Consider the following 20,092-nt stretch of genomic DNA (forward strand, 5'->3'; position numbering starts at 1 on the left):
TCTTCCTAGAGATATTTCCCTTAGGACAATGCTATGTCTGTGGAAATTTCTGGATTTCCTAAAATAATACCCGCACACTCTACGGAACAATAACTGCTACACTTCCCCTGTAAAAAATCACAACCTGGGGATTCCCTGGTGGTTCAGTGCTGGAGAGTCCACCTGCCAATGCCAGAGACATGGGTTTGATCCCTGATCCGGGAAGATCCCAATATTGCAACTAGCACCATGCACCACAACTACTGCGCCCACGTGTCCTACAACCCATGCTCCGCAACAAGAGAAGCCACCGCAATGAGAAGCCCGAGCACCCCAAAGAAAAGGAGGTACCGCTCGCCACAACTAGAGACAACCTGTGGCAGCAAGGAAAATCCAGAGTAGCCAAAAATAAAAAATAAATAAAATTTTTTTAAAAACATCACAAACTCACAGACAGGCAGTTCTAGACCAGGCAGGAAAAGCAAACCAGACCTATGCCCTCATTTACCCAAGGTAACATTAAATACGAAAGGAAACTTGACTTTCTCAAGGTCACATAGTTGATTAGTTAAACTTCAGGGCCCTTAGTTATTAACCAAAACTCCAAGGAGAAAAAGTTACTTTTCCCCCTCTATTAATGCCTGGTGGCTCCCAGGTAAAGAATCCACCTGCAATGGGGGAGACCGGAGTTCGATCCCTGGGTTGGGAAGATCCCCTGGAGAACAGTATGGCAACCCACTCCAGTGTTCTTGCCTGGAGAATCCCCAGGGACAGAGGGGCCTGGCAGGCTGCAGTTCATGGGGTCGCAAAGAGTCGGACATGACTTAGTGACCAAGCACAGCACCATGACAAAAGCTGTCTTATTTTGAAGACTGTTTATTTATTTTGTTGTTGTTTTATTTTGCAATGAACAAGAGAAATGTAAGATTGAGGATTTTCAGTAAGGGACTGACTTTACGACTTTAAAGGTATTCTAAGGAGATGATAATGTTAGAAGTTCGAGTTTTGGTAAACACAAAGACTCAGATAAGACCTCAAGTCACAAGCATTTTTGCTGTCAAATACTCATTCTTAGAAGATGATTATGTCTCTTCTGAATTCCTACTTATATTATTAGAGGCTACCCCTGCCACAGACATAAGGTGTCTTTGCTCTGACAATGGGAGCTGGGAAGGTGGATGGGGACCTGCCCAAGAGAGACAACTGAGTTAGAAGAGTCTGTTTCCCTTATAATTTATTTCTTTCCAATTTTAAATGTGTTTTCTCTATAAGAACATATCTGTTTAATAAAATAACAATAAATACTCAATATAATATTCATTAAATGTGATTAATCAATTATCCCATGTATAATTAGTATACTAATAAATTTGTAACTGCATATTAAACAGCAGAAAAATCTCATTTGGATGAAGTTAGCCAATTCATGAATTTATTATAAGTAACAGCAAAAGCCAACTGTTTCAATAAAAACTGTTATTAACATACAAAAATGTCTGAATATTACAGCAAAAATTAAATCACTTCTGGTCAAACCATAAATATTTATTTTAAGAAAGAATTAACTTTTCTAATTGAAATAAACAGATGACAACTTCGTGAATTACTAACAACTCTGGTTAGCTGTGGGTTTTAGTGACTGTACCACCATTATGAATTTCAATTAGTTCTAACAAATATTTGTGGACATATGACTAGATGTCAGATGCCTGCTCTTATGAGGCTTATGTTTTGCTGGAGAAGACAGAAAGTAAACAAATCCTATTCAGGAGCTTAAAAAACAGATGGATTAAGCCAGGACCTAGCAGACACAAAGGAAAGGAAAGTAGCTGCTAATTCACTTGTAATCTTGAGAAAATTGTGTGGCACTCTGCAAGGTATGTGGGGTCATCCAGACTTTGTTCTTAATAAAAGCAAAGTGTAAGTGTAAGCAATAAGTAACTTGTGTTTTAAAAAGTCACAATGGTTACCATGTAGAGAATAGACCCAATTGCCAAATGAGGGATGTCTCCCTTATGTTCATTTCTAATAATGTCAGTAAAGTGGTGCTTAATCATTTTTAGTAAATCATTATATCATATTAAGAGACTTTTTTTATTACTTAGGCTTATGGTTCAAAACTTACCATTCTAGAATATATTTTTGTTATATTTTAAATAATCCATGATAACTTGCCTCCTAAATTTCTTTTTAAGATTCTGTCCAGTGCAATCGAAAGTCAGTGTTAAAATTTGTGATCCCAGAGTTCAGTTCAGTTCAGTCACTCAGTCGTGTCCGACTCTTTGTGACACCATGAATTGCAGCATGCCAGGCCTCCTTATCCATCACAAACTCCTGGAGTTTACTCAAACCCATGTCCATCGAGTTGGTGACGCCATCCAGCCATCTCATCCTCTGTTGTCCCTTTCTCCTCCTGCCCCCAATCCCTCCCAGCATCAGGGTCTTTTCCAATGAGTCAACTCTTCGCATGAGGTGGCCAAAGTATTGGAGTTTCAGCTTCAACACCACTCCTTCCAATGAACACCCAGGACTTATCTCCTTTAGGATGGACTGGTTGGATCTCCTTGCAGTCCAAGGGACTCTCAAGAGTCTTCTCCAACACCACAGTTCAAAAGCATCAATTTTTCGGCACTCAGCTTTCTTCACAGTCCAACTCTCACATCCATACATGACCCCTGGAAAAACCATAGCCTTGATCAGACGGACCTTTGTTGGCAAAGTAATCTCTCTGCTTTTTAATATGCTATCTAGGTTGGTCATAACTTTCCTTCCAAGGAGTAAGCGTCTTTTAATTTCATGGCTGCAGTCACCATCTGCAGTGGCTTTGGAGCCCCAAACAATAAAGTCTGACACTGTTTCCACTGTCTCCCCATCTATTTCCCATGAGGTGATGGGACCAGATGCCATGATCTTAGTTTTCTGAATGTTGAGCTTTAAGCCAACTTTTTCACTCTCCTCTTTCACTTTCATCAAGAGGCTTTTTAGTTCCTCTTCACTTTCTGTCATGAGGGTGGTGTTATCTGCATATCTGAGGTTATTGATATTTCTCCCGGCAATCTTGATTCCAGCTTGTGCTTCTTCCAGCCCAGTGTTTCTCATGATGTACTCTGCATACAAGTTAAATAAGCAGGGTGACAATATACAGCCTTGATGTACTCCTTTTCCTATTTGGAACCAGTCTGTTGTTCCATGTCCAGTTCTAACTGTTGCTTCCTGACCTGCATACAGATTCCTCAAGAGGCAGGTCAGGTGGTCTGGTATGCCCGTCTCTTTCAGAATCTTCCACAGTTTATTGTGATCCACACAGTCGAAGGCTTTGGCGTAGTCAATAAAGCAGAAATAGATGTTTTTCTGGAACTCTCTTGCTTTTTCGATGATCCAGAGGATATTGGCAATTTGATCTCTGGTTCCTCTGCCTTTTCTAAAACCAGCTTGAACATCTGGAAGTTCTCAGTTCACGTATTGCTGAAGCCTGGCTTGGAGAATTTTGAGCATCACTTTACTAGCGTGTGAGATGAGTGCAATTGTGCAGTAGTTTGAGCATTCTTTGGGATTGCCTTTCTTAGGGACCGGAATGAAAACTGACCTTTTCCAGTCCTGTGGCCACTGCTGAGTTTTCCAAATTTGCTGGCATATTGAGTGCAGTACTTTCACAGCATCATCTTTCAGGATTTGAAATAGCTCAACTGGAATTCCATCACATCCTCTAGCTTTGTTCGTAGTGATGCTTTCTAAGGCCCATTTGACATCACATTCCAGGATGTCTGGCTCTAGGTGAGTGATCACACCATCGTGATTATCTGGGTCATGAAGATCTTTTTTGTACAGTTCTTCTGTGTATTCTTGCCACCTCTTCTTAATATCGTCTGCTTCTTTTAGGTCCATACCATTTCTATCCTTTGTTGAGCCCATTTTTGCATGAAATGTTCCCTTGGTATCTCTAATTTTCTTGAAGAGATCTCTAGTCTTTCCCATTCTGTTGTTCTCCTCTATTTCCTTGCATTGATCACTGAGGAAGGCTTTCTTATCTCTCCTGGCTATTTTTTGGAACTCTTCATTCAAATGGGAATATCTTTCCTTTTCTCCTTTGCTTTTTGCTTCTCTTCATTTCACAGCTATTTGTAAGGCCTCCTCAGACAACCATTTTGCCTTTTAGGCAACATCAACTGATTGATCTTTGGAGCCAAACAGTCTTGGGTGTGAATTTTGGTTTATCCTCGTCCACCCACTGTCAAATAACCTCGGGCCCCTCATTTGGCCTCTCAATCTTAGTTTGTCCTTAGGGAAAAATGGAGATAGTAAAGTTATCTATCTCATAGGATTTGGGGGAGAAGAATTAAATGAAATAATGCCAGGGAAGCATTTTAAGTCAGTGCCTATACACCTAATACATTTTTAATAATTGTACCTACTACTCTCATCATTGAACCTATATTCTATTAGTATTAATTAACCAACAAAGAGAACTACCCTAAAAATATTGGTCACAAATTTTTTTTTTAATTTGAAGAATTAGGTTTACTACACCAAAGGCATGAATTTGGAGTTATTTATGTTATGAATATCTATATCATAAACTAAACTGAAAGTGGAAAAGGTGAGAATTAATTCATGTCTACTTTATGCTTAAATGAGAATAAATGAAATTTTCTGCTGAGTTTCTGCATTGTCACCAGATTCAAGTTTTACCTTAAAAATTCAATAACAACTGGCAAATTCCTAGACCATAGGCCTCTGGTGAAAAATCAGCAACGTAAGAGCATTTCTAAGGGTTTTCAAAGAATTAGCTGGAGAAAGATCCCAAGGTAACTTCTGAGATCTGCCAATGACCTCCGCAGTCAGCCATCTTAATGAAACACACTAAAGTTTCTGGAAATGTACTGTGGGAACTCTGATATTATGATTAACAGAACCACAATGTGTTTATCTAATGTAACCACAGATATGCCAAGAGGGCCGTGACATCCCATAATGTCCCCTTTCCAAACTGGCTGATACCTGAAAGATGACAATCACACTATGTGTGTGGAAACAACAAACCTAAACTTTAAAAGTATTTGTTTAATTGGAATGTTTAGCAAGTTTGAATTGGTAGTGCTTTTGCTGTTGCTGAGTCGCTAAGTTGTATCTGACTCTCTTGCAACCCCATGGATTGCAGCCCACCAGGCTTCTCTGTCCATGGGATTATTCCAGGCAAGAATACTGGAGTGGCTTGCCATTTCTTTCTCTAGGGGATCGTCCCCACCCAGAGATGGAAACCGCATCTCTTACATTGGTAGGCAGATTCCTTACTACTGAGCCACAAGGAAGCCTTAGTGTTTTACTGTGTTTAAAATACATTTAAAACAAATGCTTTTTATTTGTTTAAAATTTATTTTAAATAAATATTTCTAGTTTTAAGAAAACCAATTATGAAATTTCAAGATTAAAAGGAATCATAAAAGAACCAATGACTTTGAAAGAAAAAAAAAACGGCTTTCTAAAGCAAAATGCCAGATTTCTCTAGCCACTATTACCTAAAAATTAAGCTGTACATAATCATGATAGACAAAATACTGGTGTAGCAAGAAAGATTAGACAAAGAAGAAAACACATAGGAGTTTTATAAGATTATTCATTATTGATAAAAATTAAACACCCAGGGCTCCTAGCACATAAGTAGTAAAGGGAAAAAAAGGGTCACTAATGTGAAAATGTTGCATAGACAGATAAATGACAACTCTGGAAAGAGAAAATAATGTCATTTTCCCCCTCTGAACTATGAAGTACAGTGACTATTCAAACAAAGCTAAATCAATTATCACTGCCATAAAATGGCACTTTTTGTCTTTATATTTGTTAATATTAAAATCTTTATCTGGACTGAGAACAAGCGATGGTCCTAATATAATTAAGCTGTAGAAATTATAATCTTTTGTGAAATAATATTTGTAACTGAGATTCTATAACAAAAATGCATTTTTCTCTTTCTTTTAGCTAGAATATGGCCTTGTGGTATTTTTGGAACAAGGAAGTCTATATTGTACTCACTATTTATGTTGTTAGAATGCAAAAGATCAAACCACTGGAGCATTCTCTCTTATGTACAGTTTATCATTCTCTTCTCTTCATCTCTTTAATAATGGTTTCCTAGTTCCAACTTAACGGGATTCAATATGGTATTTTTAGCACATCTACTATACAGATGGAACTATGCTAAGCTACACTGAGGACATTTATAAAAATCATTCAAAGACATAATAACAACGCCCAAACTACCATAAAAATTGTGTGTGTGTGCTCAGTCATGTGAGACTCTTTTGGACCCCATGGACTGTAGCCCACCAGGCTCCTCTGTCCATGGAATTCTCCAGGCAAGAATACTGGAGAGGGTTGCCATTTCCTACTCCAGGGTATCTTGCCAATCCAGGGATCAAAACCATATCTCTTACATTTCCTGCACTGACAGGTGGATTCTTTACCACTGTGCTACCTGGAAAGCCCCACAACAAAAATCAGACATGTGAAGAAGCAAAAAAAATTTAGAGTTCAAAGGGAAAATCGCACTCAACAGAAACAGAAATGACCTAGATGCTGGAATTAGCAGAGAAAGAATCTGAAACAGCTACTGCAGGCAATATTTGAGAAATCATGAACATAATGGGTGCATAGATAGGGAATTCAGCAGGAAATGAAAACTATTTTAAAAGATTTAATAAACAATAAGGTGCTACTGTATAGCACAAGAAACTTAAAACCTATATTGGAAAAGAATATGAAAAAGAATTTATATGTGTGTGTGTGTAGATATATATATATATACATATATATGTGTAGATATATATATATATCACTTTGCTCTAAACCAGAAACTAATATAACATTGTAAATTACCTATAATTCAATTTAAAAAAAACTTCAGTGAAACTTTTAGAGCTAAAAGTACAATATATGAAATGAAACATTCCTGGGGTGAGTTTAACAGTAGATTGGAAACTACAGAAAAAAAGCAGCTAGTAAACTTGGAGACCAATTAATAGAAAATATATTAGAAACAAACTAAAACAAGAGCCACAGTAACATGTAGGATGATATTAAGGAATAAAACATAGATGTGACTTTAAAAATGTAAAAGAAAATTTCCAGAAAAACGTAAAGAGAATGCTGCTGTTCTTGTTCAGTTGCTAAGTTGTGTCTGGCCCTTTGAGAGCCCAGGGACTGCAGCCAGCCAGACTTCCCTGTCCTTCACTATCTCCCAGAGTTTGCTTAGACTCCTGTTCATTAAGTCGGTGATGCTATCTAACCACCTCATCCTCTGTCGCCTCTTCTCCTTTTGCCTTCGATCTTTCCGAGCATTAGGGACTTTTCCAATAAGTTGACTCTTCACATCGGGTAGCCAGAGTACTGGAGCTTCAGCATTAGGATCAGTCCTTCCAATGAATATTCAGGGTTGATTTCCTTTCGTACTGACTGGTTTTATCTCCTTGCTGTCCGAGAAATTCTCCAGACTCTTTTGCGGCACCGCAGTTTGAAGGCATCAATTCTTCAGTGCTCAGCCTCCTTTATGGTTCAACTCTCACATCCACGGGACTTCCCTGATAGCTCAGTCGGTAAAGAATCTGCCTGCATTGCAGGAGATCTGGGTTGATCCCTGGGTTGGGAAGCTTCCCTGGAGAAGAGCATGGCAACCCACTCCAGTATTCTTGCCTGGAGAATCCCCATGGACGGAGGAGCCTGGCAGCTACAGTCCATGGGGTCACAAAGAGTCAGACACCGCCGGGCGACTAAGCGCAGCACAGCTCACACTCATCATGACCACTGGAAAAGCCACAGCTTTGACTAGACAGACCCTTGTCAGCAAAGTGATGCCTCTGCTTTTGAACGTGCTGTCTAGGTTTATCCTAGCTATCCTTCCAAGGAGCAAGTGTCTTTTAATTTCATGGATGCAGTCACTGACCACAATGATTTTAGAGCCCAAGAAAATAGTTTGCCACTGTTTCCACTGTTTCTCTTTTATTTGCTATGAAGTGATGGGACTGGATGCCATGATCTTAGTTTCCTGAATGCTGAGCTTTTAAGTCAGTTTTTTCACTCTCCTCTTTCACTGTCAAGAGGCTCTTTAGTTCCTCTTTACTTTCTGTCATTAAAGTGGCATCATCTGCATATCTGAGGTCATTGATATTTCTCTCAGCAATCTTGATTCCACCTTGTGATTCATCCAGCCTGGCATTTTGCATGATGGACTCTGCATGTAAGTTAAATAAGCAGGGTGACAATAAACAGCCTTGATGTACTCCTTTCCCAATTCTGAACCAGTCAGTTGTCCCATGTAAGGTTCTAACTGTTGCCTCTTGACCCGCATACAGGTTTCTCAGGAGACAGGTAAGATGATCTGGCATTCCCATCTCTTTAAGAATTTTCCACAGTTTGTTGTGATCTATGGAGTCAAAGGCTTTAGCATAGTCAATGAAGCAGTAGCAGATTTTTTAAAAAGTTCCCTTGCTTCCTCTATGACCCAACAAATGTTGGCAATTTGATCTCTGCTTCCTCTGCCTTTTCTAAATCCAGATCTCTGGATCCTCTGCCTTTTCTAAAGAGAACTGGGCAGGTAAAATTTTGAAGAACTGATTGTTAAAAAAATCTCAGCAAGCACCAAGCAGAATTAATATAGAGAAAATCACATCTAGTTATATCCTAAACCTATCGTACTATATAACATACTGAAAATCAAAGATAAGGAGAAAAAATCTTCAAAGCAGCAGAGAAAAATGACTCACTATATCCAGAGGAACAAAGATAAAAATGATGGCTGACATTTCATCAGAAATATTAAAGATCAGAAGAGAACAGGATCGTATCTTCAAAGTGGTAAAAGAAAAAACTGTCAAGTAAAAGTTCTATATCCAGCAAAATTATCCTTCAAGAATGAGAGTGAACTACAGATATTTTTAAATAAACAAAAGCTGAGAGAAGTGACTGCTACCAGACATTCAATGCAAAAAGAAAAGAAAAATACAATGAGTTTCTTTAGGTCGAAGGGAAATCGTAACAGAAATCTTTATGAAAGAATAAAGAGTGCTAGAAATGGTAAATGTGTGGGCATATACTACCTTATTTCTTATTTAACTTTTTAGAAGACAGTGGTTTAAAGGAAAACTAAAACAAAATTTTAAAAATCTTACAGTGTTTATAACACATGTCACAGTAAAATATACGATTACACAAAGATAGTGGTAGGTAGACATATGGTATTCTTATTTCAGTAAGAGTGATACTTTGGATAGTAAAGTAACTCAAGATAAACTGTGCACTTAAATTAAAGATACCTATTGTAATCCTTAAAATTCAAAACTAACAAAACATTTTAAAAGGGAGATTAGAACTTTCTTGGAGGATGAGGGTAACATCTCAGTTTATGGAAGTCCCACAACCTAGAAGAGGGACTAACAGGTGCTGAATTCTGAATAAATTTAAATTAAGCAACAAATGTAAGTTCAGTTCTGTTCAGTCGGTCAGTCATGCCTGACTCTTTGTGACCCCATGGACTGCAGCACACCAGGCTTCCCTGTCCATCACCATCTCCCAGAGCTTGCTCAAACTCATGTCCATTGAGTCAGTGATGCCATCCAACTATCTCATCCTCTGTCATCCCCTTCTCCTCCTGCTTTCCATCTTTCCCAGCATCAAGGTCTTTTTCAATGAGTCAGTTCTTTGAAGCAGGTGGCCAAAGTATTGGAGTTTCAGCTTCAGCATCAGTCCTTCCAATGAATAGTCAGGACTGATTTCCTTTAGGATGGACTGGTTGGATCTCCTTGCAATCCAAAGGATTCTCAAGAGTCTTCTCCAACACCACAGTTCAAAAGCATCAATTCTTTGGTGCTCAGCTTTCTTTATAGTCCAACTCTCACATCCATACATGACTACTGGAAAAACCATAGCTTTGACTAGATGGAATGGAGCTTTGTCAGCAAAGTAATGTCTCTGCATTTTAGCATGCTGTCTAAGTTGGTCATAGCTTTTCTTCCAAGGAGTAAGTGTCTTTTAATTTCATGGCTGCAGTCACCACCTGGAGTGATTTTAGAGCCCCTCCTCGCCCCCGCCAAAAAATAAAATCTCACTGTTTCCATTGTTTCCCCATCTATTTGCCATGAAGTGATGGGACCAGATGCCATGATCTTAGTTTTCTGAATGTTGAGTTTTAAGCCAGCTTTTTCACTCTCCTCTTTCACTTTCATCAAGAAGCTCTTTAGTTCTTCACTTTCTGCCATAAGGGTAATGTCATCTGCGTATCTCAGGTTATTGATATTTCTCCTGGCAATCTTGATTCCAGCTTGGGCTTCATCCAGCCCAGCATTTTGCATGATGTACTCTGCATATAAGTTAAATAAGCAGGGTGACAATATACAGCCTTGACAAACTCCTTTTCCTATTTCAAACCAGTTTGTTTCACATCCAGTTCAAACTATTGTTTCTTGTCCTACATACAGATTTCTCAGGCAGCAAGTAAGGTAGTCTGGTTTTCCCATCTCTTTAAGAATTTTCCACAGTTTATTACGATCCACACAATCAAAGGCTTTGGCATAGTCAATAAAGCAGTAGATGTTTTTCTAGAACTCTTTTGCTTTTTCAAGAGTAAGAGTATATGTAAACATATGAATAAAAAAAGTAACAGGATAGGCAGTGATAAGCACCATAAAAGAGCCAACAATAAAGTATCCTCAGAGTTCAGAGGTGATGAAGACTACATTATATAGAAAGCAGACAAAATAATTGTAATTTTACGCTTATGGAAAAACACAGGTATTATAGGTTCTCTGTTGTTACACACACACACACACATAGATACACTGTGCTATCGTTTTTGTTCCCCAGGCTAGAACACTGTTACTCTGTGGAGAGGTTTCTTCTAGCTGTGGAGGAGGTGCATCTAGAATCTCCACTCCATCAATACTTCCTCTATACCCATTAGCAGTCACTCCCCATTTCTTTATTTTCCAGTCCTGGTAACTACTCTACTTTCTATCTCTACAGCTGTGAATATTCTGAACATTTCATATAAATGGAATCAAACAACATGTGGCCTTGGATTTGAAAGGAAGTGGGGGTGGCTGCAAAGGACACACGAGGGATCGCGGTTGTGATAAGAACATATTGTGTCTTGATTGTGTCAGTGTCAGTATACCGGTTGTGACTATGTATTATAGATTTGCAAAGTGCTATCTTTATTTTTTTATTTTTTTTATTTTTATTTTTGCAAAGTGCTATCTTTAGAGGTAACGGGGTAAAGGGTACATGGCATATTTTTATCATACTATTTCTATATTACTTCTTACAACTGAATGTGAATCTACAGTTATAAAACTTTTGCTAAAAAAAAGACTTAATCTTCAGGGATTTGTAGCAAGGTCCCTTGAGCTCCCAGACTAGGCAAGGTCTCCTTGTCCTGAGCTGTGATAATACCGTGTACTTCTGTTTCATGTCATTCATCATGATCAAAATTTGAGAATTATTTCTGTTGTCACGACTTTAACATCTGTCACTCTTACAAGATTGCAAATTCCGTGAGAACAAAGACAGCATCTGTCTAGCTTGTGGCCATAACCATAACCTAGTAGCTGACCCATAGGACATCACTAAAAACTATTTGTTGAATGAATCCTGGCATATCTTAGAAGTCATCGAGATATTACAATTTGTCTTTTTTGGATGAGCAATCAGTTCTTTGAGCATGTAAATAGTCCAGTTGGACCAGAACTATCAGAACTTACTTTTTCAGACCTCTAGACTGAAGTACTCTCTGTAAAAGTTATAACGTTCTAGCCAAATACACAAAAAAAGACTGTGTGTAACAACAGAGAAATGACTTTGACTTTTAAATGCTCACACTTAACGATTCCTCAGAAACTATTTACACATCAGTCTAATTAAGAAACACCTAATGTAAGATCTTAAAATGCATTTTAAGATCTTAAAAAGAAGAAGGTCACTTGGCTGAGTGACCCTTAGCCAAGCTAAGAAAAAGAAAAAGAAAAAAGAAAAGCATGCTCTGATAAATTAGATCAGAAAAAAAAAGGTGCTTATAAATTTCCTTTTCATCTATTTCTCCTCTAGATGTGAAATGAACCTTATCTTCCTTATTTAGTGCACAAAAGTTGATGAGTTATCTTTACAAAAACTTCTAATTCCAATTCTAGTTCCAGTTCTGGGGTCTGGGTCTTCTGTGTTCCACCCTGTTCCTCAGGAAGGAGCTCAATATCTCATTCCGTCCAAGAGCACAAAGACAGATTGGGTCTTGAGAGAAATACATGAGAAACCCCATAAGGGCAGTCATTTCCTCCACTCAGGAAGTACTTCTGCTAAACCTGTCCTTTGCTCTCCTTCACAGCATACAGTTTTTCCCCAGGGCAAAGCCTTACTTGCCAGCAGGGAAACACTGCTCTGGTCTGCTGTTTGCTGGATGCCCTTCCTAACCCTTCTGAGAAAGGCTTCCTTCTCCCAGTGGCTCAAGTTGGAACTTCTAAAGGGGCCTCTGGGCCTCCGGAGCCACCCTCTCTACTCCCTGGGCTCTCCTTCAACACAACCTCCCAATGCAACAGGCAGTGGTAAAGAGGTGGAAGGAGATGCTCTAGCAAACATCACAAGCCATCCCCACCCCAAGATATCCCATTAGTGGTCTCTACAACATTTCCAATCCACACCCCTCACCCTGCTCTGAAATCAGGACACTGTGTATGCAAAACAGGTGACAGCAGCTCGGCAGGGACCAGGAAGGCATCTCCCCAGTTCTTTCCACGCACAGTTTGTTATCCTTCTGAATGGCTACAGGCTTTTTTTCCCCAGTATTACTTACAAAACAATAAAGAAAAATTATTATAGAAAACCGTGTAATCAAAAGGTTTCCACAGGATACACAATTCAAAACCACAATTCTTTTTTTTCCCCCACTGTGCAACAGCTCTGTGCAATTGGCACTTACTTAAGACAGCTTTCAAAGAAAATATGTTTGCAGTTCAAAGATAAGTAAGTTTTTAGTAAACTGTCAAAAGGACGTTTTTTTTCCTTCTTTGCTGCTGGTGGAAAAATCCAAAAAGAAAGAGTATGTAAGAGGAGAAGGCTTATTTCTGAATTATACTATATGTGCAGACCTAGACTGCCAGAAATTCATTAATGACTAGAATAATCAGGGTGAGAGGCTATTCCTCACCATCCCACCCTTGTCCTGAGTTAGGTTTTGCCATCAAAATAATGAGAATGAAACGCTAAAATTATCATATGTGATTAATTAAAGTTATTAAACTGCTTTCTTATAATTTTCAATCTCACACAAGCTCTACATTAAAAATCTATGTTAATTCAAAGTATGCGATTAAAAATAGGGAAGATGCCATTTTAACAAGGTGTCCTTTTGCATCAGTTCTAACTGAAAAGTGCCCAAATGACAATATCAGGCAACAAAGAACAAAACCAAGAAGCCAGTCTGGAACCCATAGGACATGAGATAGCAGAACAAGCTCAAGGGCTAAACCAACACTAGTGTCCATAAGAAAGTTTTCCAGCTAGTGAACCCATGCAGCTCTGGTTTGTGCGAAGGATGCTGCACTGTGGGTTGCTCACATATGCCATCCTTTCAAGGTGTATTTTACCTGTTGCCCAGCATAGTTTTTGTGAAGAACTAACAATTCAGTGCCGCATTTAAGGACCTACAGAAAGGATTAACAATATCAAAGCTGTAAGTCCATAAGGAAAGAGTCAAACCTCTGCAGAAACTGTAAGAGGAAATTTAAATGACAAATAAAATTACAAAATGATAATCCTACAAATGAAAAACAAATTATTCACCTTTAAAGCACAAGATGGTCCAAAGACATGAAGACTCCAACCTAAAGTGAAAGAAGAGGAAGACCCAGCATTTCTTTTTCATTTTGGAAATGGGGAGGGGGAATAGGGGCTAACATTATAGAACCTGAAGCTGCAGTTTAGGAAATTTCACAAAAACACTTTTTTTTTTTTTTTTTTCTGTAGGAAAACAGATTCCCAGCTCCTTCTGCTCCTCCTTAGTTAGCTAACAGCACGGGAACCTCCTCAGCATTATTTCATGGTGAGCAGATGGTAGTCTGAAATTTCTTTGATAAAAACAATCTACTGGCAGGGGTTGGAGAGAGGTCAGCGGAACGCAGATTAACAATTGATCAGCTCTAATGAACCATCATAGCAATAAACTCAGAGACTGTACACAGACAGACCTGCTATTACAGGAAAAGCAATGGGGCCGACACCCAAGCTGTTAACAGACTTGCATGTAACAGCATCAATGTTTCACAGCTTCAGAACCTTCATCAAAGCAGACATACATTCTTGGATGCACGTCTATTTTCTCAAAGTCTTCTCTCTTCCACTTTTCCACAAAAGTGCATGTGATTTACTCTGACCCAGAGAACATTCCGTCATGGTCCAGATACTGAATGACACTCTGTAATACTGACAGATTATTTCAGCATCTACTCTGTGCTCAAACCACAGCTATAGCCTCTGATATTCGTCTTGTACTTATACAGAACAGATGACAGTGGGAGAGAAAAAGCTGAGCCCATCATCTTTGTCCCCAAGAGAATAAAAACTCTAAGAACCCAGAGACCTATTCTCTCAGTCTCTATACTTTCGGAGAGAGATGCTCATGCTGCATTTGAGTTTCCATCACCACATTCAACAAGGGAATCAGTATGCTGCACCAGAATTTTATTGTAAGGGTTCAATCATAGGAAGGAAGTCAGAGCACTCTTAGAAAATCACAACTGCTTCAAAAAGACAAAAAAAAAAAAAGAGAGAGAGAGAGGGAGAGAGCTCTTGTTAAACTAAACCACAGAACATTTTCCTCTCCTGAAGGAAAAACAATCCTATAAGTCAATTAAATCATTCCTTCACTCACCCAATTACTTTTTGAAGACAACTGATCTCAAAATAAAATTGACTAAATGAGTCATAAACACCTGACTTTCCAAGAGTCCTGAGTTCCAATAATCTTTTTCAATCTCTTACAAACTTACTTCTTCCTTTGGGACCAATGAATCCAAATGTTCAACCCAGAAAACCTCAAGAACAAGGACATTCTCTTGCATAAGCACCATACAGGGGTCAGAAAGAAGAAATTCAAACTTGAGACAATATTAATGTCTAAAGCACAGTCTGTATTCAAATCTTTATTTCTGGCTCCAGATCTTATTTAGGATCATGTGTGTTTGCATTCAGTTGTCATGTATCTATATTGTCCTTTCATGTTCCACAATCAAAATTTTGATGATATTTTATCATAGTTAGATTCAGGTTATCAATTTGAGTCTGCACAAGCAATATTTTATTTTTCCTGGCTATCACATCTGAAGGCACTTTGTCTCTTTGTGCCATTATTGATATTAACTTTGATTACCTGTTTAAGATGATGTCTGCCAGGATTATCCATAATAATGCTATTTTCCCTTTGTAATTACTAATAATAAGCAATTTGTGGACAGATACTTTGAAATTATCAATGTCTTGTTCTTCATCAAACTTTTACCTGCCAATTTTAGCATCCGCTGAAGATTCTTGCCTGAAGCAATTACTAACATAATTTTATAATGCCATCATTTTTTCTGTATTCAGTAGTTGACAATGTACTATAAGGGGCTTCCCAGGTGGCTCAGTGGTAAAAAATCCACCTGCCAACGCAGGAGTTGCAGGTTCAGTCCCTGGGTTGGGAAGATCCCCTGGAGGAGGAAATGGCAATCAAATCCAGTATTTTTGCCAGGTTAATATCTTGAACAGAACAGCCTGGTAGGCTATAGTTTATGGGTCCCAAAGAGTCAGACATGATTTAAGTGACGGAGCATGAGCACAACTGTATTATAAGATCAGTACTGGTCCATGGCCTATTAGGAACCAGGCTAAATAGCAAGAGGTGAGCAACAGACAAGCAAGTGAAGCTGCATCTGTATCGATAATGCTCCCCATTGCTCACACTATCTCCTGAACTCTGCCTCTTGTCAAATCAGCAGCAGCATTAGCTTCTCACAGAAGCATGAACCCTAAATGCAATGCACTTAAATGATACTGAAACCATCCTTCCACCTCGCATCCATGGAAAAATCATCTTCTATTAAACCAGTCCCTGGTGCCAAAAAGGTTGGGGACCACAGCTAAAAGAGCTTTCCCTTCTCTGTTATTTATGTGTTTGTCTATTTATCCATCTGTTTGTTTATTTGAGCTTCCCGGGTGGCGCTAGTGGTAAAGAATCCACCTGCCAAAGCAGGAGACACAAGAGATGCAAGTTTGATCCCTGGGTAGGGAAGTTCCCCTGGAGAAGGAAATGGCAACCCACTCCAGTATTCTTGCCTGGTAAATCCCGCAGATAGAGAAGCCTGGTGGGCTACCATCCATGGGGCCACAGAAAGTCAGACACTACTGAGCAACTGAGCACGTGGATTGTTTTTCATTTATTATTAGCTTGGACTCACAAATTCTCATCAAATTAAGTTGATTTGAGTTGACTCTCTGTCAATTACAACCAGAATATTGCTGAAAAAAACTTCTGGAACTCCCAAGAAGAGATAGTTTCCTTGGAAAGGCACTTAAAAGGTCCATCCAATTGTCACACTTGCAAAGGTGCTTCCTAATGCTTCCATTAAATCCCTTCCAGTCCACTCTAGAAAGTTCAAACCCTTGAAGAGGAGGCACACTGCAGACAAATGGAGCCAACAAATGCCCCCTGGTTCTTCCTGGAGCCACCAAGCAGGTAAGGCTATAGGAAGACAAGGTGCTTCTTGCTATCTTCAGCTGACTCTGCCCTTTGTACCTTTGCTCAAAGAGCAGGACTGTCTGCCCCATTCCTCTCCAGGTGTTACCGACAATCCCCAAGGCTTTTCCCACCTCTTCCTGGAGCCTCTGATGCTTAACTGCATTCTTGGTTCTATTTGCTTCATACATTCAGTATTATGACTAAAAATGATTGTTTCCTCTCCAGACCCATTCTTCAACCTTCTCCACCAAAAGTCTCAGAAACTCTGAACCAAATCAACTACACCAACAGTTAGGTTCAGTCAATGGTGGGTTACAGCAAGAAATCAGAAGACTAGAGACAGTTATTGGAGGTATCCTTTCCCCCAAATTCTACCCTTATCACCTCACCATTTCACTACCAAGTACCCTTTCTGTACGGCTACCATCCCTGGGTTCTAGAAACCACACCCTCCCCTTGCTCCTTCAGGCCAAGTGTGTGGCTTGCCCCAAGAATATAACACCATTGCTTGCTGGTTTCTTTTACCACGTATTTGTAAATATTCTCATTATTAAACTTGCCTCTATTACTCCATTTGAGTGGGCATTCTTTATCCACAAGGCAAAAAATATAGATGGAAGCGATGACAAGAGGGACATCCAAGGGACAGAGACACAGTCAAAGGCTATCTTTGGTATCAACATCTTTTTCTGTGCTTGAAGATTTATCTTTTCCATATGAGTGAAAACATGGCAAAATAAACACTATTTCCTAATTGTGACCACATGGCACTAAAAGAAGTATGTATGTTCTAGCAAAGCACAGCCTTAAGGAGTTAAGATTCACTCCTGTTTTGCCAGCAGTAAGGAAAAGTCACAAACTCAAAATGACAATACAGATAAAATTTCCTTCTGGAAGGACCCAAAGGAACCTCAAAGTATCATTCAATTCACTTCTTGCCTTTTACTATGTTTTCTATATACATGGCAGCATTGAAATCCTTCCCAACCAGATACATGTGTGCTATGAGTAGATATTAGATTCACTATAAGAAACTTATTAAGCAGATGTTCAAATCCAGGTCTGTGAATGATGTAATTTTTAAATATAATTAACAGTAAATTCAAAGTTAGATCCATATGTTCTTTCAGTCACTTAAAATGCAGTCATGGAAGAGGGATTTGGATATATTCTGCCATCTATCTTATCAATTTATCATTAAAAGCTCTGGTGATTACTGTCAGTTGACTGATTAACTCCCCCAGAATTAGGAGTTCACTGAAACCTGGTTACATGTGTGTAAGTATGCATTATCACCTGTAATTTACACAGTGGAAAATGGTTGAGGATCGTTGTCCTGTCTTGTTAAGAAATAGGTACATTTATTTCAACTCTGTACTATACTCTAAAAAGCCTTCTCCCCAAACATCGGAACCCTGGTATTCCCAGTATACCTAGTGTTTCTCCTTTAGCAGCAAGCACAAAAAGCAGTTTAACTCAAACTAGAATCAGTTACCTGCAAGTCGGCATCAAATTCATGTTTCAGGTGTGCCTCTTCCGCAGCCTCCACAAGACGCTGGAAAGATAGAAAGCAACACAAAGAATCAGAAGTGTGACCTGGACCCATTTCAACATTGTGAAAACACTGACATTTCTTCATTGCCCCAAAATGACAGATCATACCATGAGTCCAAACTGTGACCTAGTGCCTATGCTCCCACGAAACTGAAAATAACATCAGTGTCAAAATCTAGTTTTTGCTTTCATCATCCAATCATATATGTATATAAATGCACACATGTTCTGTATCCACTTTCACAAAAATTCAAAGACACTGGCTCTTGAGGCCAGATATGGACTACAATACCTACCTAGAAAAGTATATTCCTTAAGCATAGAAAGCCCATGGTCAAGATTTATTGAATTGAACTGAGTCCAACTCTAAGTGGGCTTTCTTTCCCAGTGGTTTGGAAACGATATTTATTTTAATTCCCTCAATCATTTAAGGTCAACTCTTTCTGCACCCAGCTCTGGTGCATAATTATCAGGTAACATTTATTTGAAGTTAATGGTACATCAATGCCATCTTGACAATCTGCATCCCAATAAGAAAATCACTAAAATTAAATCAATAACTAACAACTATAAATACACAACTGTCGTTTCTCTTCTTTGCCAATGAAATTCAGCCAACACGTATTGTTATGAAACAATTTTTATAAAATTCCATTTAATGCCAATCATTTATTCTTTAATTTAAAGTTACCAACAATAAGTTATTTCTCCTCATGAAAATGTAAGCTACAGGATATTGCAGAAAACTCATTTAGTGAAATAATATTTCATTGAAATTTTATTGAAGTTAAAGAAAAACTTCAGATCCGGGTAAAAATGAAACCATTTATATTTTTCCCACAGTTATTCTTGTAGCCTACACTGTCTTTAGCTTGCTTTTTTCACATATTATAGAACTGAGTTTAACAAGCCATGTTGCAAAAATTATGACATTAGATTAATCTCTAAATGATCACAAATCAACAGATAAATGCTCCATGAATAATTATTAAACTGGACAAGGGAATAGAGAGGCTGAAATATATTTGGGTAAGTTGGGCACCGGTAGAAGCCCTAAAGCCCTCTCTCCAGAGGACATTTAAAGAAAGTGACAGGTCAGCCAGAGACAATGCTGCACACAGAATGGAAACTGGGAAGCGTGGCCAATCTGGTTTCCCAGACTCTCTTCAGATAGTTGGGAAGAAGCTTCTCCTTCTCTGCTCAGTCAAAGAACAGATCCCAGGAAAATATTACAGGGCCAGAGCCAGAAGATCCAGGGCCGATTCTAGGGAAGGTACAATCTCCTACCATTGGGAAATCTGGACAAGCCCTTCCCCTCTCTAATTCTTGGGATGGTTTCCTCATCCCAAACTTATGAAACGACAATCCCAGATCAGTGGTTCTCAGAGTGGAGTCCCCCACCAGCAGCATCAGTTTCACCTGATAACCTGTTAGAAACTCACATTTTCAAGTCCCATCCCAGTCCTACAGAATCAGAATCTCTGGGGCTGAGCCCAGCAAACTTTTTTTTTTAAATATCTATTATTTTTATTTATTTGGCTGCACCAGTATATGGGCATGTGGAATTTAGTTCCCCAACCAGGGATAGAACCTGGTCCCCATGCGTTGGGAAGCACAGAGTCTTAGCCACTGGACCAACAGGGAAATTATCCTAGCAATTTGCTTTAAGGAGCTCTCTGGATGGCTCAGAAACTGCAGAAGTTTGAGGGCCACTGACTACAAATAGCACTCATCCCAGATCCCCTTGTAATGAGCTCCACCAACCTTCCAAGGACAACCTCATTTTATCTTTTTAAAACTCTGTGTCTG

At 38.9% G+C, this 20,092-nt stretch overlaps 1 protein-coding gene across 3 annotated transcripts in view; it reads right to left on the reverse strand.

Moving 5' to 3' along the window:
* The window catches only part of CACNA2D3 (calcium voltage-gated channel auxiliary subunit alpha2delta 3), an 848,944-nt gene that overhangs the window by 551,041 nt on the left and 277,811 nt on the right, over positions 1-20,092 (reverse strand). For all 3 annotated transcript variants that reach the window (XM_070455902.1, XM_070455901.1, XM_070455900.1), the window contains exon 4: positions 18,225-18,284. In XM_070455902.1, coding sequence (XP_070312003.1) covers positions 18,225-18,284 — 60 coding nt within the window. The remainder of the gene's footprint in view (positions 1-18,224; positions 18,285-20,092) is intronic.

This window comes from Odocoileus virginianus, chromosome 26, assembly GCF_023699985.2.
Source record: "Odocoileus virginianus isolate 20LAN1187 ecotype Illinois chromosome 26, Ovbor_1.2, whole genome shotgun sequence".
Taxonomy (NCBI): domain Eukaryota; kingdom Metazoa; phylum Chordata; class Mammalia; order Artiodactyla; family Cervidae; genus Odocoileus; species Odocoileus virginianus.